Source organism: Cebidichthys violaceus, unplaced genomic scaffold (assembly GCF_023349555.1).
Source record: "Cebidichthys violaceus isolate CVI_PGR_0920_01 unplaced genomic scaffold, fCebVio1.0.p SCAF_11, whole genome shotgun sequence".
Taxonomy (NCBI): Eukaryota; Metazoa; Chordata; class Actinopteri; order Perciformes; family Stichaeidae; genus Cebidichthys; species Cebidichthys violaceus.
Window position 1 is genome coordinate 14010950 of NW_027176274.1, and position 27741 is coordinate 14038690.

Genomic DNA, 27741 nt, shown 5'->3' on the forward strand with positions numbered 1-27741 from the left:
CTTGTCCCTCATGTGTGATGTCATCCAATGGATGAGGGGTGGCTGGCGGCTGCGATGCGCATGTATGCAGTCCGCTGCCTGAACGCATCACAGAGAACCGCGCTTGACAGCTTGCCAGGTTAGCGGGGGGAAAAACACACACCATTCAAGGGAGGAAACCAGACCTGCTGAACATCCACCAGCCAGCCGTCATCCGCATCCACCAGAGGTAGAGGGTTTCCCGCAGCCTCTCTCTCTCATCGACACCTCATGCATCATTTTTTTTTTTTTGGAGAGGAGGGGGGATTGATTATGTTTCTGTTCTAACACACAGATGACAGCGTAAGCGGGGCGGTGAGCTGTTCAGATATCCCCCCCCCCCCCCAAAAAAAAGAAAACAACCCACAGCCGCTTTGTTGGACGGGATCTGTTGTGACTGGACATGAATTCGGCGGAACAGACGGTTACGTGGTTGATTACGCTCGGGGTGCTGGAGTCGCCGAAGAAGACCATCTCGGATCCCGAAGCGTTTCTGCAGACCTCCCTGAAGGATGGGGTGGTGTTGTGTCGGCTGCTGGAGCGGCTCAGCCCAGGGTCCACGGAGAAAGTAAGGGCAACATACTCCCCCCCTCTTCCTCCCCTTCCCCTCCTCTGCATAACCAACCGCCCGCCCCGTCGGCGCGTCTGTGTGCTGCCCAGATCCGTGAAACCGACGCGGGTTTGTTGTCTGGCTTCTCTCTCTCTCTGCCCAGTGGTCCGTGAGGAGATTTCTTTTGTAGGTCACGGCAGCCCGGGTTATTGTCTGCGAAAAACGGCGCTCATGTTATACGGCTGCACACAACACGTATGTCAGCGTGAGGCCCCAGTTTCCACCGCGTATTGATCTGCTCTAACATCACAGCAGACGGGAAATTGACAGATCAAATGTCTAGGAGCTATTAGAACCGCCATGGTCTTAATATTGAAGGCCTCGTTTAGTGTGCCTTTTAATGCAGGTTTTATACGCTCTACACATCTGCGTTATCGTGTGGAGCCCCTGTTTTAAATGCCCTTTTTTAATCCAGGGCGTTGTGGCTTGTATGTCACTGCGTGTTGACACTGATCGGCCAGTGATTACCAGCTATCTGTGCACAGATCACAGCAATAATAAGAGTGGGCCGCCATTGACCGCAAAGGCACACAGACAGGAGATGGACCCTCTCCCCTTTTAAAGAAACAGCGCAGTGTTTGTGTCTGTCGGTGGATAGCGTCAGCCACTTTAGACAGCTACCTAAGGGAGGCAATGTTTTCCTCCAATTTTGGCTGTTAAATGGAAAACATGCTCCCTCCGTTTTCTCCCGCTGACACCGACAATGGGGTGTTTAAATTCTGAGACGAAGCCGAATTATGTTTCACTATTGTGCACACACGGGAGGATTTGATGTGGGCTAAACAATCCCTATTGAGAACAAATGAAATAGGTGCCTTGTCCTGATGGATTATATCCAAGTCAGTGTGGCAGAATCAACCAATGTATTGCTGATCGGAATTCTGTCATCTCATGTGGGTAGGTTTAAATAAATAAAATGTATTGAGACATAACTGCTAAGATTTCAAGACTTGGAAAACTGTTAAGGGTTAAATGCCTCTGTCCCACCCCACAGCAACATGTTCATATTATCAAACTAAGTATTGTTGTGAGAAATGAATCCAAATGGTGTGAATATGGCAAAAATAAATGTACAATACAAATCTAAATCTCTTGTCAGAGAAGACAGCTTTCTGTAACTCTCACATTAACTCTTTAAGTGTAAAATTCCAATTGGTCAATATTCTACCTAAACACGTTACATAAACATTTCTTTAATATAAGGATCCCATTAATTTGCTCGTAAAACAAATTTGAATAACAAATGTCCTGAGAGCAACATTTATAGAGGAAAAAGTAACTATTAGTACTATTGCCCTCTGGTGGACAAACTATGCATTGGGGACACTTCTTATTTATTAATTAACCTCAAACATATATTTGGCATATCTGCCCTTACTGTACATTTCTTGTTACTTATCAGCCAACGTAAACACCAATATGACACATGTGTGATAAGCTGACAATGACTAATCTATCCGTTGCACTCAATAAATACTACTGCCAGTTATTACTACAAATAATACTTAACATTTTCCTCATGCCGCGCTTTCCCACTTTCCCCCCAAACATTTACATATTGAGCTTCTGTAATAATGATCTAAAATCCCTGGGCTAGTTGGTAATTGGCTAGTCATATTGTGCCACTGTCTGGTCCAGATGTGGCTTGTTCTGTTTTGGCTGAGCAGCACTGTATGCGGGCCACTGCTGGGTCGGATGTCAGTTGCTATCGGGGTAGATACCAGTGCTTTAGATCAGTTTATATATACTGTGTCATGGTTCTTTCTAATTAGCTATAACAGGCCTCTTTGCCTCCCTCACTTGCATCTCTCCTTTGCCTTTCAGATTTTTTTTTTCATGGACAGATGAAAGGCCATGTGACGCTGGTGGACCTGAGGCAACATGTATTGCCTCAAATCCACCGGTATTCTCATTTTGTTTTTAAACGAAACATTCTTTTGATTGCTCAAGTCTGTATTAATCACTGAATGTTACATGCACACTTCTGAGACTAAGCTCTGCCCTGGACAATTAGATAACAAGCACTTCTCAGTAGCAAGAGGTAGATGTATTGAGAAATATAAGTAAAACTGAAATGAGAAAAATGTAAAACAAAGATAACGTCATTATAATTACTGATGCTTTACTGTAATGTGTACATCACTTTAATATTGACGCTAATAAAGGTGGAACTCATTTCAACTACTTTATACTTTATCTGCTGAACAGCTTTTGAATTTCTCCAAATGGTCAATATTGTATCGAAATCTATATTACATTATAATTAATTTCTTGATTGTGTTTTGTATTATAAGCCTGATCTGAACCTGTAAAGTAACTAAAGTTATGTAGTGGAGTAAAAAGTACAATATATGCATCTGCATTGTAAAGGAGTCGAAGTTGAAAGCAGTAAATAGAAATACTCAAGTGAAGCACAAGTACCTCCAAATTTTACAGTAAAAGTACAGTACTTGACTAAATGTAGTTACTTTCCACCATTGCTCATACAGTATACTCCGTTGCCAGTTTATTAAGTACAGTAGCTAAACGTAACGCAGTCTAATGTTGCTGTAAATCCTATTTTCATGAAGGTTGTAATCTTTTAGTAGATTCAACTTTATATTAATTGCGTTACCTTATAATGAAAGGTGTTTCTAGTATTTTGTCCAACGCCTGAGGCTTATTTTCTTCTTTTTCATCTCAACATTTTCTTCATCCACCAGTTTGTCAGAGTAGGTCGTGATTAAACAAAACCAGTGCGCCCATAGGCCACAGCAACATCGGCGGGGAGCCCTGTTTGCCAACGTCATTTCCCTCGACGCCAATACACACACAGCCTCCTCCACTCCCCCGCTGCGGGTTCAGCCTCCCCCGGAGTGTCAGGCCCGCTGCAAACACACACACACACACACACACACACACACACACACACACACACACACACACACACACACACACACACACACACAGTAGAATGCGTGTCGAGAGAGAAGATCCATGCTTTACGCCTGATGAACTCGGCAGCGTGAAATAAAACCAAGAGACGCGCGCGGCGTGAACGGGACGCTTTCTCTCTAACCGGCGTTTCCGTCTTTCCCAGATTTACCAAGAACCGAAGAACGACGGCGAGTGCCTGAGCAACATAAAGGAGTTCCTGAAGGGCTGCACATCGTTCCGCGTCGAGGTGAGTACCTCCTCAGATGTTGTGCTTATCTTGTGTTTACACCGCAAACCGTCCCGCATATAATGGTACCGCCGAGATGTGCTGTTTGCGAAAGCGCACGTTGGAAGAGGAGAGCCACTGGTACAATAAACAATGGGCTCATGGAGCCCCTGACAGAGGGAGGAGGAGTGAACTGCAAGCGGAGAACAATCACCCATCGGCCGGCTGAGAGGCATTTGCTCGTCCGTTCGGTGGCGATACATTATTACAACATTATGGCAACCTCGAGCAGCTGTAAGTGATTAAACTATTACATTGTAGAGCCTGCTCACATTTTCCTGCTTAGGTTGAGAACGTATGGTGTTTACGCTTTCTAATTAATGCAGAGCTTTGTCCTCGGGCTCGTGCGCGGCTTTGTTGTCATACCAGCCCTTGTATAAACATTTTTATGTGTGCTAAGAACCAATTGCCACAGCTAAGAACAATATAGGGCCATGGTTATGTAAGTGGGTCTTGCTCAAACATGGTAATTACGGTCTGATTATTATAAAGGTGTACAGTTTAAACATGTCCCCGGATCAAGTGCCTCACCCTTGCAGAGCTTCCAGCGGATGGAAATATTTTGGGTATAATGTAGTTATGGCTGGTGTGTGGTAAATGGAGGACAGCGAGCTGTTTAAGGCTGTGTGTGTGTGTGTGTGTGTGTGTGTGTGTGTGTGTGTGTGTGTGTGTGTGTGTGTGTGTGTTGGCCAGTCCATAGAAGGGGTCATTGAACCACATAGTTTGACAATGCAACTCAGTGTTCCTCAGCGTCGCCTCTGCCTACTGAGTGTGCAGCCCACCGAGGCTGAGATTGGGTGAGACATGAGCTCTGTCTTATAAAGTGTGTGAGACATGCCCTGTAGTAACACTTTAGTTTACAGACAGATGAAAATGTCAGGGAAGCAAAGGACATCCTTCATTGGAAAAAAAGGTCCTCTGTTTGTTTTAGCTCACCGCAGGGACAGGTTCGGCCAGCGTTGGGCAATAATCTGCAGTTTTTATTGGTAACAAATAGTCAAATTCTCATCATAAACGGTCTTTTATGTCGTGCTGACTTGTGCCTTCACTGGCGGAGATACGGTGTTGCACTACATTAGGTCCTTGCGCGCAAGAGCGTGTTCAAATACATGTGACTTTATTATTTTTTGCATTTTTATGTCAGGATTACAGTAGTTTGGGGACATGGCAGTCCTCCCGCTCACCATCTGCGGAGCAAAGATGGACCTTCTCCAAGAGCCCAAAGCACTGCTGGCTCTGACCCCAGGTAGCGGCGGCTGCAGATTAGAGCAGTGGCCCCTAACATGAGGAAGCCTGTCAGATAGACGCTGTGCTTTTTGCAGTCCTGACCTGCCTCTTTTTAATGGAGTTCAGCTGGGTGTTTGGCTGAACAATCAACAGTGCTGTAGCCCGTCTCGTCTGGATATTTCAACTTGGATTGATCGCCTTTAGATCTAATTTGGATACCTCATGCAGATTAGACACTCAAGACCGTGTCTCACACTCAGGCAGCTGCTGTTACTCACCCTTAACCCCTAATGTCTTTGACCACAGGAAGTGATCATTAGAGTTCCCATGACCCCACTGCTCCCTCTGGAATAGTAACCTTACCCCGTGTCTACGCTGAGAATAATCACGGATCCATCTGTCTGGACTAATGGGAGACTCTGAATCCATTGCCATCAAAAATATAGACCAGCTAAGGCTGTTGTGTTGCATAGATATCGTAGTACAAATACAAATAGTGCTGTTTTGTGCATGATATATTTATTTTGTATTGATTAACTGTTAAAAATGTATCAGAACTGTCACTGATCAACTGATCAATCGACTGAACTCCAGTTGGCTCTTCACTAAAGCAGTTTGGATTTGAATTAAAGCAATGGCCACGAGGCCAAAGTTCTGAATTTTAAGCTTTAATTTGAAGGTGTTTACATCCACGTCAGTCAAACTGATTTCATGAGCCATCTTTATTGATCATCCCATGATTTGAAGGCACCAAAAGGTAATTAAGTAAAGGCATCTGAAGAGAGTCGTTTGAAGCGACATGAAGCGTGTCTTTTTTGTTTTTAATGTAATCTGTTAATAATGTAGTGTCTGTCCTAGTGTGCGCTGGAACATTGATTTATTTTGGTGTAAATATATAGGCATTTATTTGGCAATCTTCTGCAGTCAGTGGCTCTGCGACCCGTAGACGTCAGCAGCAGGTCTGTGCTGTACTGCAGCCATCTGCACCAGATAAACAATACCGATAAACTGGCCTAGTCAATGTGTCCAATCAGATGTAATAAGGGCTATAATCTTTATTTCTTGCTTATCTATGTGGTTTTTGTCATCAGGAACTGAAACACATGATCAGTTGAATTGGGGTCTGCTGACTTATTTGGCTGGTGAAGAATATCCCACTGTTTGGCTTTTCAGCTGCTTGACTGCCTTGTCTGTATGTTTAGGATCATTGTCCTAAAATTGGAACAAAGGTTCCAATTCTGCCAACTCTATATGGATGTGAACACCCTTAGTTACCGTTAAAAGTCAACACTTTAACCCCATAGCTTTGTGTCAATCCACTATCAGTCTAAATACTCTATGTATTTAAGTAATCTCTTACTAAGAAGTCTGATGTATAACCATATCCCGGTAACCGTAGCGTGCATGGAGTAGTGGGTTGCAGGTAAACACTGCCATGACACAATCATGGGAGCAGTTCAGCACGTTGTTGCAGCTCGCTGAGTCACAGAGGGGTGTTGCACTATTGTCTCCGCCCGCTCATTACCTGATTGTGATGCCGAGGCCTCGCGGACATGTCCAAGCCTGTCGTAGATAAATGTATGATTTACATCCTCAGTCGTGTTTTTGTAGACTGGTAACTTCTTTTTTCTTCTTCTAATTGAGGATCTGTTTGAATGACTTGAATAAAAGTTAAGTACAAATACTGAATGTTACAGTTTCGGTCCCAGTGGAAGTATTGACGGGTGAGGAAGAGGATGCTTTCACATGAATGCTCTTCAAGGACAGCAAGTCTTCCAGTAGTTTGTGCGCACACACACACACACACACACACACACACACACACACACACACACACACACACACACACACACAGTCCTGCAAACACACATTCATATATTTCCTTAGGACATATCTGCAATCAGAGCGGAAGATGAACGAGACTCATATCTCACAGCCACTCACCCTCAGTATAACTGAAGCGAGAGTAACCAATCACATGAAGCTGATACACAGGAAGAGAGATGACGGCTACAGTCAAAAACAGAGATACAATCACTGCCATTCATAGCGACCGAGAGGCTAGTGAGGGTCACACTGACGGTGACACAGACCTTACACTTCTACTGCAATTAAAGGAGAAGGCAGGCATTCTACATTTTGTCAACAAATCCTACTAAGGAAACAAAAGCCATCAATGCATCGGTCTGTATCTCAATACGTTCTGACTTCTCTGCCCTGTCACGCCCTGTTATGTTATCGTCACTGCAAGGTTCTTACTCGTAAATTGTGTTAGACTTTAGTGAAAGCTCCAATATATCCGACTTGGCGCTTAATAATGTGAAAGTTCCTGAAAGCACGCAAGCAGGGATTGTGTTGTCACTTCTTTTTAGGAAACCTTACTTGAGCATAGAGCTTAGTATCATTCAGAGTTTTCTTGATAATCGAGCCGATGCAGTACTTGAGTTTCTGTGCCGATACCAGAATGACTCTTAACTTTGAGAAATATCATCATGTCTTTCTTCAGCGCCTTTTTCTCATTTAACAACAGAAGCCAAACATCTCAAACGGGAAATATTGTTAAGGCACATGCAGCCGTCTAACATCTGTGAAATTTATGTTGAAGTCAGTAACTATTTAGGGTTGTAACAATATACCACTGTATTCAAATTGACAGTTATCATACCTTAGCTTAGATACGCAAATTAAAAAAAAAAACTGCCATAAGTGAGTGTGTGTGAGATAAAGGTACAGACAGGAGCAGTCCGACTGTGACGTTGTGCTCCTACAGTATATGTTAATTGTAACTAATCAAAGGATATTATTTTAATAGCTTACATCTGATGTTGTTTTTTATTTACTAGTTTATTTAACATGCTATAGTGCTGCTAACATGTAAACTAATATGCTGTAGTTATATAACATAGTATGCATGACATGACATGATCATTTTTATCAGGTTTATAATTCTGTTCTTATTCCTTTATGAGAAACAGGCGCATTTGTTGGGAAATATTTTCAGCTGCAGATTAATGCACATTTAGTGCACCAGTGAGCATTTTTGACACCAGGATGGTGTAAGTGGGATTAATTTAAGATAAACTACAGTGCCCGTGTTCATTGTAATGACACTCCTTGTACATTGCACTTAGTTTTAATGCAAGTTGTCGTTCACTTGATTCTGGGTAACAATATGTAAACCTATACATCAGCCTTTGGCTGACAGGAAAGACTTGTCAGTAGCATAGATTCATTGTTGGTTATGGTATTTCCATGGGATTTGTTGACAATAAGAAAAATACAGAATGTAGCAGACCTTATCTTTTGATGCTCCTGTATGAAGGAAACTGCTTCTGTCGGTGTCTTTTGTAATGCACATAACTCAGCCAGTATGGTAGAACACTGTAAACAGTGTGTGATTGTAGCTGCTGCAGATATATATCTGAGCTATAAATAAGCTGAGCTACTTCTGTCAAGGGTAAGAAGAGTTATCGATTGACTGCTCAGTGCTAGCAGTGTGTCCCAGTGACGACGCGCTCCTACTGTGCTGGAATTAGCCATTAAAAGGGAAATGCTGATGCCCTCTGGCTCATGTTCTTCTGCTCTCTCTGTCTCTGTCTCTGTCTCTCTGTGTCCTCTCTCACCCACAGCCGTTTGAGGCCAGTGACCTGCTGCTTGGACTGAACTTCTCGAAGGTGCTGAGCAGTCTGGTTTCTCTCAATAAAGTGACTGCAGGTGAGTCAAAACAAGGTGCAATGTATGCGAGCTACATGATGCGTGTGGTTATTTTTATGAAAGACGGGCGAGCAGTCATGAGTGTGTGGGAGCTGACTGCAGATACCAGGTCTGGTGTATTTATATTCTCACTCTCCGTCCAGATATCGGCGTGGGCAGTGACTCGGTGTGCGCCCGACACTCTTCAGCCCATCGCATCAAGTCATTTGAGTCGCTGTCCTCTCAGGCTTCATTGGGCCGGTCCTCCAAGCTGCTGCAGAACCAGTTTCGCAGTCTGGTAAGGTCAACACTCAATAACAGCACAGATTAGGGATACAATAGATCCGAGTCACGCACTATAACAATTAACACCTGTCAAATACAATGCAATACAAAGCAACAGCCATGCAGCGGATACTGCCTTTGTGAAGCTTTTGATGTACAGTTTTTGATGAGACTGTGTCTTGATATTTCATTTCACGGTTTAAGTTATGTTGTCCAATTGTTATAGCGCACAAATAGATAGTTAAAGGTCACAACCTCGCAGGTGTTTTCAGTTGTTTCTGTCAGGAGAAATGTGGTCGGATCACACGTGTTGAATGTTAAAGGTGTAAGGTGTCTAATTCTAACTGGTGCAACAAGACTAACATTGGAGCCATGGACAAACAAAAAGCAAAGTCTGTACATGTCCACACAGTGTTTCAGGGTAGTTTGTACAATTTAATATCATTTTGTGTAATACAATTAGCACAGAATGATGCAAACTTTAGTTGAAGTGGCACCTTAGTTAACGACTTGAGACTTTTCTTTCTGACTGTGTAGATGAACACAGAAAAGTTGGGGCTAAAGAGAGGGATATGATTTTAACAGAGGACCCAGCCAAAATTGATGTTGCCTCATAAGGCACGCCTTTTCACAAAACCTTTGTAGAGACACCGATGCGGCAACTTAAGCAGCCCTTCGACAAATACATATCAAAGGGAAATGAGGTTGAAAAATCATCTAAAAGTTCCTTAAATGCACATAATCAAAATGAATGAGGTTCTTTAAACCAGCGTCTTTCCTCAAAATCGAATCCACGTCTATAGGAGTTGTTTATTCTATTTGTGAGGATGTTCGTCCCACTTGTGAGGATGTTCGCTGTCTGTTACAACTCAGTCAAGCCAACAATCAATCGAGTTAGAAATGGTAAAATGTACTTGAAAATATAGCTTGATTTTGATCAGTTATGATATAATAATCCTAGCTTCACATCTCTTGATATAGTATTTCACCTCCTGTCTGTTTCTGCTCACGTTTTCTTTTTGCCGCTCACCCTCCTTGGTGACGTCTCTCCCACGTTCGTCAGGACATGTCAGAAAACAGTGGACAGCACCTGCTGGTGAGGGCGCGTTTCAACTTCCAGCAGAACAACGAAGATGAGCTCACCTTCGACAAGGGTGACCTCATCGGCGTGACTCGCCAGGAGGAGGGCGGCTGGTGGGAGGGGACATTCAATGGCAGGACCGGGTGGTTTCCTAGCAACTATGTCCGCGAGCTCAAGGGCTCTGGTAGGTACCTCAACCACGTCCGTAAGACACTTCAACCGTAATACAGCCGTGTCGTGATTCATCACATTATATTCTATTTGTTTCAATCTCCACTTCAAACTACATCAATTTAAATAGTCTTCCTCTCCTGCACGTGTCTGTGAATGATCACAGAGCAGCTTGAAAGATTAATTCATTTTAACAGATGTTTTTTACAACCACGATAACACGTCACAGTTGCTGTTGTCATTGTCATTCCATCTGGCCTTACAACAGTAACGCAGCTCCACAACTGCTGCTTCTCAGGCCTGCTGCCTGCAGCTTAAGATCTGCTCCTCTGTGACATTTATTTATTCGCTTCAACAGTTTAATGACCATATTTGGTGAGTGTAAGAACAAACGGTATAGAATACATTAAACAGTTCATGTGAGGAAAAACAGTACGAAAAGCAGTAAGAATTCGGATAAGATGAGTGAACCAAGAGATTTAGACATTTAGAGCGCTTATTGCACATAAATTAAATGCTGAGATCAAGTGGAAAGGAGGACAAAACAGTGCTGCTGAAGCAATGTGTTGTTGAGCTCTTGATGTTGTATGCTCTGTATGTTTTTTTTTATTGATGTTATTGTAAGTGCAAATCCTAATACACATACAGTAAACATAAGCATACGGTGTCTATCAAGCAGTGTAATGACGATACGTGCTTTAGTTTTTGGAACCATAACTGATTTAATGAGCCATTCACACTTTCACTGTCCCGGTCGTGTGTACTTAGACTTGCATGGCTCAAACGACAACCACAAAACGCTTTTCTTACAGGGACTTTGTCATTTATTGCCAATAGCTGTAAATATCTTTATGCAGCCAATTATATTTGTACTTTTTGGGAGGAGTAGCATCAGTTGGAACAGACACTGGAAGGTTCCAACGGTGCGATTCATCTCTAAAATCCAAGCTCTAAAATCACCAATTGTTGTGTGCCTTTTTTTCAGGATAATAGTTCAGATTTTTTAACTGATTGTAATACCATATCATCTTCACATAATTTGGGAATTAAACGTCATGCTACATTTATGATATTATTCATAGCCATATGCCACAATACTGCCAATTGTTCCACTTTTATACGACTTTTAATATTCCTTGCATAAATTAGTTAATGCTTGGTTTTCATTGAAAATGTTTGTTTTCATGTCTCATCAGATGAAATGCTAGATAAGACATATGTGCCCTAATTGATTTAGTTTGTCTCTGGCTGCAGACAAACAAGTGTCCCCCAAGTCTGGCACTCTCAAGAGCCCCCCTAAAGGCTTTGACACCTCTGCGATCAGCAAGACGTACTATAACTTGGTAAGGACGCAACTCAACAGTTATTTCAAATCAGTCTTATTTTCTTTTCTTTTTTTAAAAACATATTGAAATGAAAGGATTCTGTTTCTGTTTTGAGTACTGTTTAGTGCCTCTTTATTTGTTTGTGCTAAAATCTATGTATTTTTCCCTTTTTGTATTGATACATTCTCTTGCCCGAATGTAATTACATGGAGCACCAGGATACAATCTAGCTGGCCTCTTCAACACAGCTCTCTGAACAACTCATTGACATACTTTCTCTCCTCTAAATGTCTAAAATGCTCTGTGACTACCCTTGGAAATGTTACTGCTGCTGAGTGCAGCTGTGGTTTGTAAAACTGTCATCACAGTTGGATAATAAGCAAAGTGAATTGGACCAAAGAAACATTTACATTGTTATAATGGTTTGTATGGATTTATAACAAAAACATTTGTGACACACTCATGAAATACACTACAATGAAACTGTCTGCAATAATGAACAGAGCTGTTTTTCCAAGACCTCTTCCAGTTCTTTAGATGAGGACACTTTCTAAATATAAGCTGTTTTCTTTCTGTTTCTATTGTAGGTGTTGCAGAACATTTTAGAAACAGAGACAGAATATTCCAAGGACCTTCAGAGCCTCCTGACAAACTACCTTCGCCCTCTTCAGAGCATTGACAAGTATGACTCATTTACACATATAGCTTGCTGAAACCAGAACCAGGTTATTCTAGCATGATTGTTGTACAACAGGAACCCTGGATCATTTAGATTCTATACACTTCCCTAACAACAAATCAGAGTTGGGTACCTGACTTTCTTTTGCATGTCACTGAATATGTTTTTTTTTGTCTTTTTCCTGCAGACTGAGCAGCTCAGACGTGGCTCTGATTCTGGGAAATCTTGAGGAGATCAGCACCTTCCAGCAGATGCTCGTCCAATCGCTGGAGGAGTGCACCAAGTTAGTCCCTCCCCACACACACACACTGTGCTACAGCTTCACTGCAGCAGCAGCAGCAGCAGCCTCATTGTTGCATAATAAGCAGCGGGACATCTAGTGTTGGGCCGGATGTACTACAGAGATGTTGGATTAAACCATAGACCAGGGGATTTGTCATATATTGTGGCACACATACACATTCCATATACTTCTGCTATGTTTTCTTGTTTGTGTATGAGAGTTTTTTTAAAGAAGCTCTTGTGTGACCTTTTTTTTTGTCTTCAGGCTTCCAGAGAGCCAGCAAAGGGTGGGAGGCTTCTTCCTCAACCTCATGCCACAGATGAAGGCTCTTTATGTCGGTTACTGCTCCAACCACCCGTCTGCAGTTAGTTTGCTCACCCAGCACAGGTACGTCTGCACATCAACTACATATAGTTTTATTTTACGGTGTTTACAATGTGTTTTCATGCAACCTTTCACAAGGGAGAAGAAGATTTTGTGTTGCATACACAGGGAAACAGCTGTTATAGCAGCTTGTATTAGAAAAGGAGAAAGGGTCTGGTTGTATTGCTGAAGTTTATCTTTGTTGTAGCTATCTGCTGTTCACTCGTCGTGGCAGCTTCCCTCGCTTGTCACTACGGACAAAAAGTGCGTACTTTGCAGGCAGCTTTTCGTTATAAACACAATTAAAATAGCTGAAGGAGAAATAATTAAATAAACATTTTAGAGGTCAACATTTTTAACCTGACTTGAAACATATACGTGCAAAACCTACCTGTACCGGACATGCATAAATAGATTTTACAAAAAGAGTCCCAACCCAAAAGTAACCCAAGGACAGTTAGAATCTGTTTAAAATGTAGTTGACCTCAACACACAGAAAAAGAGCTGCAGAACCTTACACAATACACTGCCTTTGATCACAACGTTATGACAATTTATGATTATTATGGAGGATGTCATTTGTGGTGGTGTAAAGGTGATTCGGTTATTCATCCTTTGCCAGAACAGGTTTCCATTTTTTCACACATACTGTTGTAGTTTTTGCCACATGTTTGAAAAACATCATTTGACTCCTATCCAGCTGCCTTTATAACTTTGTTCACTTATGTCAAAGTTAATTTCATCACGTTTCAAAGACATAGGCAGCAAGTGAGTGCGTTGTAACAAGTTGAATGCCGGTTAGCAACGTGTGTCAGCTTTAATAAGAGGTCTGACGTTCACTGTTTTCGTAAATGAGTTTTCTAGCCAGTAAGAGTTATCTAACAGAGGCCCATCTCTCAACAGTGTGTTTGTGGCAAACCCTGTGAAGTTATGGTTTGTAATGTTGACCGAAAAGTAATTGTTGGTCTTACAGGTTACGTGGTAGATTAAATGAATAACTTATTTTGTCTCCGTCTCTGTCTTTCCGTCCTCTTGCAGTGATGTGTTGGGGGAGTTCATGGAGGGGCGAGGTGCCGTCAGTCCTGGGATTCTCACCCTGACCACAGGCCTCAGTAAACCCTTCATGAGACTCGACAAATACCCAAACTTACTCAAAGAGCTTGAGCGGCACATGGAGGTGTGTATCTAAACATCTGTCTAGAGCACTTGTGTTATGATGCGTGGTTAACAACCAACGTGTTTCTTTTTTTTTTTTCTTCAGGAGAGTCATCCCGACCGGCCAGACATTCAGAAGTGCATGGCGTCTTTCAAAAATCTGTCTGTAAGATGATCTCACTTCCTCCCCTGTCAGATGTAGCATGTAACCAGACTTGAAACCAGACTCAATAAATGAATTAACAGCAGGTCTTTAAGCATCTCTTTGTTTCCGTTGTGTCAGGCTCAGTGCCAGGAGGTGCGGAAGCGTAAGGAGCTCGAGCTGCAGATTCTCACGGAGTCCATCCGGCTGTGGGAGGGGGATGACATCAAGACCCTTGGCTCTGTGCTCTACATGAGCCAGGTCTTAGTCCAGAGTCCTGGCTCAGAGGTACCGACACCATCTAAAGATAGCGTCTACACTAAATCCTGCTGAACCTGTTACTCTGCTATGTTGATAGGATGCACACTGCTGTTTTAAACTGTGAATCACTATACATTTAAGTATGTTTATGTCAATTAACTAATTTACATCAGGGTTTTTTTACGCTGTTGCACATATGGGTTAAACCCTTATTTATCATCATACATATTACTTTTTTGTGGAAAATTACATGAAGTTTATGTTTATCAAACAAGAGTGTGTAATATGAATTTAACAAAGTTGTGGCTAATAAGCACACATCAGTCATTTCAAGTGAAGTAAAGTAATGCAACAACATATGTCTTTGGATTTCATCAAAGAAGCTGTTATACTTTGTTAAGAATTCTCTTAACAAATCAATATAATCACGAATAATACTACATATACAGTTAACCACTGCTTTGGTAAGGTCAACAAAGTAGAAAAAAACAACATAAATGGAGGAGATCAACCCAGAAATCATAAGTAAATCATGCTTATTGCTTGACAAGAACTTCTGGATCATCACCATCCTTCAGCTTTTCATTAAGCTCTCACATTGATGATTTATTTGTCATAAATTAGCTCTCAGTTTGAGTTCTCTGACTGAGAAGATCAGAATTCATCTATTATTTTAAGTGGACAGAAACATTAATGGCGATAAAAAGCGCTTTCCAGTTTGAATGCACTGATCGTAAATAGCTTTGGACAAAAGCATCTGCCAAATGTATGAAATTAAATTAAATGATTTAGAGAACATGTTCTAAATTACTCCCCAAGACTGTGGACTGGAGAGCACCTCTCTTTAAATGATTCATCAAAAGTGATTCAATAGTACTTCCACTAAACTCAAAGATTTATCTTGTAATTAAATAATGTAATTTGCTTAACATGAGAGCTTTTTCAGCACTGCATGAATTGTTAAAGCTGGACTAGTTCATGTCAAAGATTCACAATAATCAATGATGTTGACACTGAAGGCAACCCTACAACAATACATTTGTAATACGTTACAAGTTACAATCAACATTTTTTCTTTGCTACTACTGCCTACGCAAGGAAATTATAGGATTTGTCAATAAATCTAAATAATAGTTGTATAACTTGGTGTGGTCTATCTGCTTTGTTCCTGTTACTGTTGCAGCTAACTTACTCTGATGCGTAGAAAACAAAAACAAAGAGCGTTTAAGAGGTGATTAAAGGAGCTTGAGAGCCTCTTGAGAAGATGTGGGGGAAACAAATGTGGGTTAATATACGCACGTTTGTAAGTGAAATGCGTAATGCACCGACGGCCTGGGCTTTGCTGTGGTTGTCAATGTTAAAGGTGCACTTTGTGTAAAACAAGTTTCGTAGTAATGAGTGGTAGGTCTTATCTCGTCGTGCGTCTTTCATCTGAACTGGCCTTCTTGCATTAACACTTATTTCCATCTCATTTTTGTTTGTCAGGAGAAGAGTGAGCGTTACCTCATGCTCTTCCCTCACGTCCTCCTCATGTTGTCTGCGAGCCCCAGAATGAGTGGCTTCATATTCCAGGTCAGTAGAAAACATTTAGTCGGATCAGTCTCTCCTGAATCTCCTCTAGGGAATGATAAAATATGTATCTCTCGATCTAGTTTTTAACCTTGATGAAGTGGATGAAAGGTAATTTCTCTGTTACATTGTGATTCTAATGTGATGATTTCTGTCTGCAGGGAAAATTGCCCCTGGCCAGCATGACAGTGACCAAACTAGAAGACTGTGAAGCACATAAAAACGCCTTTGAGCTCAACGGTAAGACTACATGAGGTGAGCAAGGGTGTAATTCCTTTACGCGTAACACCTTTAAATTGATTGTCTCCCTCCCTGCAGGTACAATGTTTGACCGTCTCCAGGTGGTGTGCACCAACCAACAGGACCTGCAGGACTGGGTGGAACACCTGACCAGACAGATCAAACACACTGCATCCACAGGACCCAGCCACAAACCACTCACTGTTCCCTGCCACACGGTCAGAAGCCAAATAATACATACTCACATACAGATGGTTTTCTTTCTGTTCCTTTTATACCCAATGTGGTGTAAACGCTGTGATTATATATATGTTGATTTCTCACAGATGTTTTTTTTATCAGCCATCACAGCCTGGCTCACATAATGCCCAGCAATCATCTAAAATTACTGTACAGCCCTGTGTGAAGTGGCTTGCACAATTGCATTTAATGAATTGAATATGAATACGTAGCAATCAACATTCGGCATTATCCTTGTATAAACAATCAACAATAATGATCATATCTACAATAGGCCATATGTATGTACAGTTGTGGTCAAAAGTTTACATACACTTGTAAAGAACATAATGTCATGGCTCTCTTGAGTTTCCCCGTTATTTCTACAACTCTGATTTTTCTCTGATAGAGTGATTGGAACAGATACTTCTTTGTCACAAAAAACATTCATGAAGTTTGGTTCTTTCATGACTTTATTATGGGTTAACAGAAAAAGTGATCAAATCTGCTGGGTCAAAAATATACATACAGCAGTGCTAATATTTGGTTACATGTCCCTTGGCCATTTTCACTTCAATTAGGCGCTTTTGGTAGCCATCCACAAGCTTCTGGCAAGCTTCTCGTTGAATCTTTGACCACTCCTCTTGACAGAATTGGTGCAGTTCAGTTAAATTTGATGGCTTTCTGACATGGACTTGTTTCTTCAGCATTGTCCACATGTTCTCAATGGGATTTAAGTCAGGACTTTGGGAAGGCCATTCTAAAACCCTAATTCTAGCCTGATTTAGCCATTCCATTACCACTTTTGATGTGTGTTTGGGGTCATTGTCCTGTTGGAACACCCAACTGCGCCCAAGACCCAACCTTCGGGCTGATGATTTTAGGTTATCCTGAAGAATTTGAAGGTAATCCTCCTTCTTCATTATCCCATTTACTCTCTGTAAAGCACCAGTTCCATTGGCAGCAAAACAGCCCCACAGCATAATACTACCACCACCGTGCTTGACGGTAGGCATGGTGTTCTTGGGGTTAAAGGCCTCACCTTTTCTCCTCCAAACATATTGCTGGGCATTGTGGCCAAACAGCTCGATTTTTGTTTCGTCTGACCACAGAACTTTCCTCCAGAAGGTCTTATCTTTGTCCATGTGATCAGCAGCAAACTTCAGTCGAGCCTTAAGGTGCCGCTTTTGGAGCAAGGGCTTCCTTCTTGCACGGCAGCCTCTCAGTCCATGGAGATGCAAAACACGCTTGACTGTGGACACTGACACCTGTGTTCCAGCAGCTTCTAATTCTTGGCAGATCTGCTTTTTGGTGGTTCTCGGTTGACTCTTCACCCTCCTGACCAATTTTCTCTCAGCAGCAGGTGATAGCTTGCGTTTTCTTCCTGATCGTGGCAGTGACAAAACAGTGCCATGCACTTTATACTTACAAACAATAGTTTGCACTGTTGCTCTTGGGACCTGCAGCTGCTTTGAAATGGCTCCAAGTGACTTTCCTGACTTGTTCAAGTCAATGATTCGCTTTTTCAGATCCATGCTGAGCTCCTTTGACTTTCCCATTGTAGCGTTTGTGGGCGTTTGTATCCAATGAGCCCTATTTAAATGGCCTCAGAGAAGTCACCAGCTGTAGTCACTCATAATCACTCACAAGAAGTTAAGAGGCCATGCTATGAAGCTCATTTCATTGACACAACTTTCTAAGTCACCAAAATTGCTAATTCATGTTGCTGTATGTATATTTTTGACCCAGCAGATTTTGTCATTTTTCTGTTAACCCATAATAAAGTCATGAAAGAACCAAACTTCATGAATGTTTTTTGTGACAAAGAAGTATCTGTTCCAATCACTCTATCAGAGAAAAATCAGAGTTGTAGAAATAACTGGAAACTCAAGAGAGCCATGACATTATGTTCTTTACAAGTGTATGTAAACTTTTGACCACAACTGTAGGTGGCTGCATTATGGCACAAGGTAACTGTGAAAAATAATTTCAATTCTATCTGCAGGACTTAAGTTAAGGGGAATGTAATGTTCTTGTATGATTTAGATTTAGTTTTTCTTAATCAATTTAGCTCATTTTTATTAAACAGTATTAACATTTTTCGAAACTGTTTCATGGGACATCACAACTCTATTGTATGTCTGCAAAAGATGTTAGATGTTTTTTCATCGTGGCAGTCAACCCTGGAAATGTTTCTTGCATATAAATCTCTGTTTTGTTGTACTTTTTTGTTGACACTGACCGCTTACTGTACTATACAAGAATGTCAGTTTTACTAGTTGAAGGCGAATGTGTATCGCACTGAGATTTTTAGATTACGATTCCAACAGAATGTTTAGTGGGAAAAGTCAATACTGTTGTACACAACAAGGATATGCACATTTGTATGAATACAGTAAATATAAGAAGAAGCAAGAAATGGCATGTGATGGCTCAAACAATGAAAGAATGTTTTGAAGAGCAAGACAATTTCACGATTCAATCACCGAGATCATGTGGAAATGGTTACTTTGCAAATTGCCGATAATTGTGCTTATTCTTTTGCACACATGTGCCAAAGCACATGCAGTTAGCTTGAATGAATGAGATATTCAAATATGTTGTGAACAACAAAATAATTGTTTGAAGATGTCTTGGCTTCTAAGCGCTGCGTTTCTGAAACGGACAAATGAATATTTGCAATATTTTGATGACAGTTGGCTATAACTTCACTGTATTGGAGATGCACCCCTGCCTAGTTTTCTACCACTGTGACTCAGAGTTTCTCTCTGAAAAGTACACAATAAAATATGGTGATGCATACTGGGTGTTAATTAAGCATTCAAGAGAAAATGTTAATTAGAGCAGAAGTTTTTTTTGTGATAAATGTTATTAAACAAGCCCTTTTGTTTCGTTCCTCAGCTCCCATCTCACCCTCTCACCCCGTCCCGGCATTCTGAGGGGAGGGGCATGACAGTGGCTCCCACCTACCACACCCTGCCTCACCCCTCCTCCCATGGAACGTCTCACAGCACCATGATGTGGGGCCCACTGGAACCACCCAACACCCCCAAACCCTGGAGCCTGAGCTGCCTGCGGCCTGCACCCCCTCTACGACCCTCTGCAGCCCTCTGCTACAAGGAGGTGAGGGGCCGCGTTGTTATGTAGCTAGGACTTCTTTATATGTTCTTATGTTGATTGTCATTGTCTCACTTCTGTCTTTTTTTCAGGATCTTAGTAAAAGTCCTAAGAGTGTGAAGAAACTCCTTCCCAAGCGCAAGCCTGAGCGGAAACAGTCTGAGGAGGAGTTTGCCTTGAGGAAGAGTATGTTTAAAGTCTTTCCTGTTTATGTCCAGAGTTTGTGTTGAACTCAACAAATACACCAAATGTAATATTTTTTTTTTTCATATTAAAGGAACACTTTCGGTAAATAACTTATTCACATTCTTACTGAGAGTTAGATGAGAAAATGAATAACACTGATATGTATATGTCCGCTAAACATGGATATACAGCCCAGTGACTGTTAGCTTAGCTCAGCTCAGCTTAGCGGGGGGCTAACATGCTACTATAACTACCAGGAAAACCACATATTGTCGCTTTCACATTTCTGTTTGTGTAACAAATGAGATATAACGTGTTAATTAGTGAGCTTTAAAGACACTGGTAGATTTGTTTTCCTCCTTCTGACAGAGTCGACCTAGCTGTTTCCCCTTGCCTCCAGTCTTTTTGCTAAACTACACTAAGCTAAGCTAATCTAATCATCTGCTGGCTCCATCGAATGGCACGAGAATGTAAATTGATTATCTCCCCTTCACCTTCTCTTTTCTCAGGTACAGCTGCTCTAGAAGAAGATGCCCAGATCCTAAAAGTTATTGAGGCATACTGCACCAGTGCTAAAACCAGGCAGACCCTTAACTCCAGTAAGAAAACACCACATCTTACTTCTATAGTATGTGCATGCACAAAAGAAGAGAGGTTCATACTGGCGCTTACAGTCTTTGTTACTGCTCTACCTGTATTCTTTTACTCGATGCCTTTCTTTAACCCTGGTATTCTGAACTGATCTTTCTAACAGTATCTTCTCCTTCTGTCTGTCTCTCCTCCACTCCTCACTTTTTGACATTGATCCGTTTTACCTGGAGTTCCTTCTTTTTCTCATAAATCTTTGTTTTTTTTCTCCATCCTGCATCTCTCATTGTTTTTTTTTTTATGATTGATCATTTGTTGCGTGCTACATATGCTACCCCCTTCTTCTGCACCACCATTCTTTTTTTTTTTTTCCTCTTCCATTTCCTCCCTCTACATTTGCACCGTCACCGGCAATCTTCGCCCCGCTCTGACCAGCCTGGCAAGGCACCGACCTGATGCACAACCACGTGCTGGCCGACGTGGACCGGTCCTGTATGGACTCGCCCGGCCGCCGTAGCAGCGTGTCGAGGCCAGAGTTGTCCTCTGACCTTTCGGAGGACTCTGACTATGACTCCATCTGGACCACCCACAGTTACAGGATGGGTTCGGTGCCGCGTAAGAGCTGCATCTCTCACCAGAACTAAAGAACGTACAGTACCGCCACGCTGTACTGTAATGTAACGTACAGCGCGCTTACCTCTTTTACCGTCAATGTATGAAAAGAAACTTGATTTTTTTTTTTTCATTTATCTATTTATTTTCTATTATCTATTTGTTAATATTTTTTTTGTTAACTTATTTGCTTTATTTATTTTTAGATTGTTTGTTTTAAGATGTTTTAAGCATCTCCCTGTTGCCTTTGCCACTTTTCCCTTTTATGTGCCTCCTCTCTTTGTGTAGTTGTCATGCAGTAAGTGTTTGGTAATTCCTGTTAATTTATCTTGAATGTGACCACTCCCCTTGCTTGACCATAAATGTGGCGGACTCTCAGCAGGGAGCAGAGGGGTGCTGGAGTGGAATATAGGGGAGGGATAACTAATGGAGGGAGAGATGGGGACTGAGCTTTTCCTGTCTGATATTCAGATGTAATTCAGGAATGACGAGTGTATTCTATTTACCATGTACTACTTCTCTCCGGTATGTGTTTCGAGAGTATGTATGCTCAAACATAGCACAGATGCCATACACACACACACACACGCACAGGTTCAGGCACACATGCCCCTGCTGCCTGGTAATATAGCAGCATGCAAATGAAATATCCAAATTCTTAATAACATTGCTGTTTTCATAATTTTTTTATCTTTATACATGTTACTAAGCAGGTTTAAATTTAACGTACCACACGACCAAAAGCTACTAAATACTAAAAATGCTTTGCAAAAATGATAATAGCTAGTGGACTAAGATGGTGAATTTAAAGGGTCAGTTTATCAAGAAAAAACAACAACATATTTTCACACTTATCTATAGGTGTATCCAGCCATTCATATAGTTTTATTTGCCCATTTTCTCCTAAATTTCTTCAACTCTGATACATTCGAAGTGAATTGAAAATGATATTTACAACACATTGTGTCTGTTCAGAATCAGTGTCCCCATTGCTCTGGATAGTCCAAAGATCACACTGTCAACAGATTCATTCAACTAGTTCCTACTGAGGAAATTGTCACTACTAAAAGTGTTAACAACTTTACCAACACGTCCTTTTTGGAAGGTTATTTTTTCGATCGTGTGAGCGCCACAAACTAAATTCCTTGTAATGGTGTGGATGCAGATATCTCAGTCAGTAACCTGGACTACTTTCTCTGTCACAGAATCAGAAATTGGTTTGTTTTAGATGTTTGGTAAACTGGCCCTTTAAGTCATTCATTTTGAGATGTTACTGTATTGTGTAGTCCCCTAGGTATCATCCTTAAAAGCCTGATTTTCCATCCAGTAATGTTGCTGTCTGTCAGTGGTTCTACAGGGTTGCATTTATGTTTAGTTTGAAACCTCAAGTTAGTGTGTTGACAAAATAAAAAGATTAATTTAAACCAGGCATAGCATACCAGCCTGACAAAACTAAACTACTGTGTAAACTGTTAACTCAGATACAGTCCTGTAATACAAATCAAATGCCTTTTGTTTAATGTCTCCTGCTAGTTAAAGTAATAGTTTATTTAAATACGCTTATTCGCTTTCTTTCTGAGAGGTAGTTGATCAGTATCAGATCTGTCCAGTTAAAACAAAGCTGGAGTCAGGAGCAGGTTAACGTAGCTCAGCATTTAGAGTGGAAACGGGAAACAGCTAGCCTGGATGTGTCCAGCTATCAGCACCTCTAGAGCTCACTATATAAGATAAACCTTTGATGTCCCCGTACATGTAAGAGTAGGAGTCAAGAACCCACTGAGATAAATAAGAACAAAACATAGATAATTATGAAATAAATAAAAGTGGGGAATGAGACAGGCTGGAATGACTATACAGTGCGTATAATAGTGAATATATGTATCAATATAAATATACACAAACAAAGAAATAACCTGTTGATCAGTGAGCTTTAAAGGTGCTTGTAAGTGGGTTTATTGTAAGTGGGTTTAGTCGTGGCCTAGCTTGTTCCCCATTCCAGTCCTGATGCCAAGCACAACAAACACGAGATTGATTTGATTGATTAATTTTTTTTGTCTCAGTCATGGAAATTAAGCAAATGAGTGAAATCTAATTTCATGTTTCAATCTTATGTACCAAGTAACTAGTTACTTAAAATTTGCTCGGCTCCTCTGCTTCCAGTCTTTACGCTAAGCTAAGCTAAGCTAAGCTAACCAAATCAACTGCTAGCTCTAGCTTCATATTTATTTTACATACATGAGTGTGGTATCAATCTTCCCATCAAACTCTAAGCAAAACAGCGAATAAGCCTATTTCCCAAAATGTTGAACTGGTGTAGCAGTTACTAGACTCAATTTGACCAGGTTAGCTTAATGTGACAACAAACATCCCTTGTGTCACAACACAACTTGCACCTATGCTACGGCCTCATAAGCCAGACATGCCTTTGTGTTGTCCGGCTTGTGAGGTTTCCCATGCTATCTCTTGCATTAATGACTATTTTTATGAAGAAGTATTTTTCCAGTGTCGGTAATAAAAGTACAGGTTGGCATCCACTTACAGTAGAGTCTATCTCCTCTTACAGCAAGCAATGTGGGTGAGATATAGAATATATTGGTCCATGTTACAGTACTATTTACTGTTTCTGTAATGATTCCTTTGTTGTATTCATTATCTTGTTTACAGGCGTTTCTTTTTATTTATTTACATTTTTTTTCTGTATGTCAATGTTTACAAAATGATCCCTGGAAGAATCATTTATTTTCTATTTTACAATTGTATTGCTCTGTATCAAAGTTTACACTGAAGATTATAACATGAAGTGTTTTAAATTATTTTGCACAATCATGTAACGGGCCAGCGGGGGTGGGGGATAGAATCTGTTAATATCTGTACTTTTTGTCGTCTACCTAGAGTGTGTATGATATAGTCCTAAAGGTAGACTTGAGTATTCAGTGTTACTGTAAAGTAAATGCTCATTCGTAGTGTAAATGCTCACCTTTGGTGTTTCGAAAGCATTGAGAGTAAAAAAATGAATAAAAAAATAGAAACAAGAGACCGTGATTATACGGGAACATTTCGATGTGAGCTACTCATTCAATCTCAGAATACTGTCAAGAGTGAACTTTACATATAAGAGCACATAGTCTCCCTTTCTGTAAATACTAGTTGTCATGGAGCAAGAAAAATAAAAGTCCATTTTACCTTCTGTGAGTATTTGAGCTAAGAATATCACTGTCCTTATATCATGTGCTATACTTTGTGACAGGTGTATTCTGTGGTTTAAGAAGTCAAACAGGCAGAGTGAAAAGAGACCAACTGTCTATGACCAACCGTGTCCTCTGTGTGCTCTAATGCTGTATTCAGTTCACACATGTGACCATGTCTTATCTGCAAACAGCGCCTTCAGTGTATTTGTTCTACTCTGCTGAAGTGTTCAAGTCCCAAAACGCTGTATTATGAGTTTTGAATAAATCTGTCATTTGATAGACGCTGGCATTCTGGTGGTTTGTGAGAACGGCAAATCTGGTTGTGTTTAGCGTGTAGATTGTGGGGTTATCATTCATTTCTGATTGACAAAGAAACGTGAGTGAATGAATAGATTTGAGTTTTTGTTTTGTTGCCAGATATCTCCACAGCCTCTCATTTCCTTTTCACTTTTGTGTGGCTCTTGTCTGACGTCTCGTCTGTGCATGACTAACACGCTACTACTACCAATTTTGGTCTGTGCTTGGTTCTCTTTGATGCTGACTATAACTTGTTCCAATAAGGAGTTCTGTACCGACTCATCTTACTACAAGGAGACAAAGCACGGTGCCGATTGTTGAGTGCTCTTCTGTTTTGAAACAGGACCGCAAAGGGAATCAGAGCTGCATGTGATCATCCCCGGTGAGAGGAAAATCCTGGTGGAGGATCCCCGTCGCAATGGACAGAGTACTGTAGAAGAAAAGTAAGATGATAGAAAAAATGTCTCTTTAACGCTTAACATTTGCCTGATTCATGTTATTGACATATTGTAAAGACCAAAACCAACGATGCCCAAAGTCGATTTGTTCCTACTGAAGGAGGGGTCACAAATGCACAACTTCATGTTTTAAAAGGCTCAGTAATTTTCTAAATCAGCTGGGCACTGTATATTTTTTACAAACATCACTTAAACAGGAGTTATTGGTGCATTTTGTTTGAGACTATTTTCATACATCAATTAATTTTTCACACAGAATGCTAAAAAAAGAAACCAAATATTTTTCCAGAAGGAGGTAGATTTTTCCGAGCTTTCGCACCGTGAATAAAGGCACCAACCAATCATGCTGTGCGGAACAGACATATTCACAACGTTCACTATAGTGTAGCTGATGGTTATGAGTTGAGCCTATGCTTAAAAGGATTATAAAAATAACGACACGGAGGCCCTGTAGTCTGAACCAAGATGACAAACTTCATTCATCTTTTCAACCTTGACAAAGGCAGCGCATACTAGATCCAATCCTTCCGTTCTTATGATATATGTTTACAAAAGAAAACTTAAAAATCACTTGGACCAAAATCATTGGAAATGGCAGAGATGGGGGACAAAAATCCACAGCTTTTGTTCTGTGAGGGCTGTTTTTAATATAGACTTGAAAAGTATGAACCTATCTAACCAGCCTTGTGGGCATCACTGATGTGCTGACTTGTACATTCGTATCATCCTCAAGGAGCCTGGTGGACGTGGTGTACGCCCTGAGGGATGAGGTTCAAGAGCTGAAACAGGTGAATATTTATGAATGGGATGTTTAATGAAGGAGCATGATGGTGTGATTTATCTAATATAAGACTCGGTTCAAGTTAGCTGTAATGGTGAAGAGGAGGCATACTATTTAAGTATTTAAATGCATTTGAAGCATCATTTTTTGTTCTCTGGCACTTACGAAGTTTGAAACATCAATGTGTTTCCCATTATTTGGGCTAATGACATGAATGATAAGACTGTTTTTCCACACAGGATAACAAGAAAATAAAGAGGTCCCTGGAGGAGGAGCAGAGAGCACGGAAGGATCTGGAAAAAGTTGTGAAGAGGGTGTTAAAGAGCATGAATGACCCGACATGGGATGAGACAAACCTCTGAGGATCTCGTGCGCTATCTCCATCTGAAGCTTGGAAAAGAGAAAAGAAAGAGCATGAACATGTGTGGGCTTGCTTGCAGTGTGTGTGTGTGTGTGTGTGTGTGTGTGTGTGTGTGTGTGTGTGTGTGTGTGTGTGTGTGTGTGTGTGTGTGTGTGAGTGAGAGTGAGAGTGAGAGAGTGAAGTGCCTACAATCACACACATAATTTAAGGTTGGTTGTGAGGGAGCGGACGAGTGAATCTGTAAGCAGGTAATGTTGGGCTTGTTTGAGATGGATGTGTGTGTTTGCTGTACGAGGAGAGTCGTCACTGCCCCGCCGGTGGAAAGACAAGAACAACTGCGACGTGATGCTGAACGGGGTCGACCATCGGTCGCCACGGTAACATTCCAACACCAACAAAGATGGTGAGGAGATTACACACTTAACCCTCAGTGTGTCCATAGCTTCAACATCCATCATCAGTGTCTGTGGGAGTGCTGGAAGACAAGTGGAGAGGAGTCCTCTCCCTCTGTCTACAATCAATTAAAGGTCCGCTGTCCAATGGTCCATATTGATACTTTAATGGTGATAATATTCACAAAGGCCTTGGACAAGTCTGAACTTGAACATACCATTTCATAACCTTTCCTTTGTTATTTAATTTTGTATCAATTGATTTTGGTTCCGTCTTTTCCTGACAGGCTTTGCTTGGTGTTTTGAGAAAGTGAAGATTGTTGCAGGAAACTCATCTTTTGTGTCTGTTTTTTCTCTCCTTTTTTGTCCTCTTTATTGTTTGACCACTTTGCGGTTTGACTTTCTATCCAGGGATCCTAGGGAATTGTACAGATATTGAAGTTGTACTGTATAATGTAAATACTGCTAAAAGATGAGCCTTTGTCCTTTGGGAGAAATAAACGTGTTCTTAAAATAATGACTGTCAATAATGAGTTGCTGCTAAATCTGCTCAGACAAAACAAAGGAACAAGGGAACTCTGCTCTCTTAGTCTCGCAGACAAAGACACACTCACTCAAAAGCGCCATGGCTGGATTACCACTCGGGCCTCAGAACCCCAATTGCCCAAACAAATCACAGTTTCGCTATGTTGTAATTATTTGTATATCATTTTATTGTTAAGGAATGTATTTTAGTTTGTATTGTATGTGGAGCTAAAGAAGTTGTGTTCAATCAAACTAATTGACGAACAGAAAACCAAATACCAGTCCACACAAACTAGATGGCTTCGTGCCGTGGTTCCAAAGCTTTTTGGCTTGTTGCCCTTTAAAAAAACAAAACACATTTTGTGTGTTTTTTCCCTCCTTAAGGATCTCATCAGCATCATGTGACCTCTCAGATTTACCCTGGGTCCCATTGTGGGTCCCAATTCCTATGTGGAACCATGTGGCCTAGTACTGGGTGTAATGAAAAGTGAGAGAGATATAAATCCCATCTGGAGATTTGGTTATATATGCCTTTGAAAAGTATTGACCCCATTCTTATACCTTTATGGTGTTATTTATATTATATTGTCTTTACATTACTAAATCACTGTGGAAATAGTTTTTTCCATCTTTTATGGACACTGTTCAAATTAAAAAAGTACTACTGTATCATAAAAACTATAACAAAACAAATTGATTAGAAAAAAGGTTAG

General features: G+C 41.0%; 1 protein-coding gene across 2 annotated transcripts; it reads left to right on the forward strand.

The window, feature by feature from the left end:
* Positions 1–27020, forward strand: arhgef7a (Rho guanine nucleotide exchange factor (GEF) 7a). 2 transcript variants are annotated; one of them, XM_068705012.1, is made up of 22 exons: positions 1–586; positions 3708–3791; positions 8687–8771; positions 8915–9048; positions 10099–10300; positions 11542–11630; positions 12200–12294; positions 12479–12574; positions 12839–12961; positions 13976–14114; positions 14199–14258; positions 14376–14522; positions 15981–16067; positions 16226–16304; positions 16383–16522; positions 19425–19646; positions 19733–19826; positions 20336–20425; positions 20850–21029; positions 24855–24954; positions 25703–25757; positions 25990–27020. In XM_068705012.1, the coding sequence occupies exons 1-22, from the start codon at positions 422–424 to the stop codon at positions 26110–26112; spliced, it is 2589 nt and encodes an 862-aa protein (XP_068561113.1). In that variant the 5' UTR covers positions 1–421; the 3' UTR covers positions 26113–27020. The 2 variants fall into 2 exon arrangements, with proteins under 2 accessions (XP_068561113.1, XP_068561112.1); XM_068705011.1 differs by lacking the exon at positions 20850–21029 and having other exon boundaries at positions 4–208; positions 314–586.
* Positions 27021–27741: the final 721 nt, after the last annotated feature.

Excerpts from the sequence above, each read along its gene's own strand:
- arhgef7a (XM_068705012.1), top strand. The coding sequence starts at position 422 with ATGAATTCGGCGGAACAGACGGTTACGTGGTTGATTACGCTCGGGGTG. Across the intron at positions 587-3,707 it reads GCCCAGGGTCCACGGAGAAA|ATTTACCAAGAACCGAAGAA; the intron begins GTAAGGGCAACA and ends CGTCTTTCCCAG. Across the intron at positions 20,426-20,849 it reads CAGGCAGACCCTTAACTCCA|CCTGGCAAGGCACCGACCTG; the intron begins GTAAGAAAACAC and ends CGCTCTGACCAG.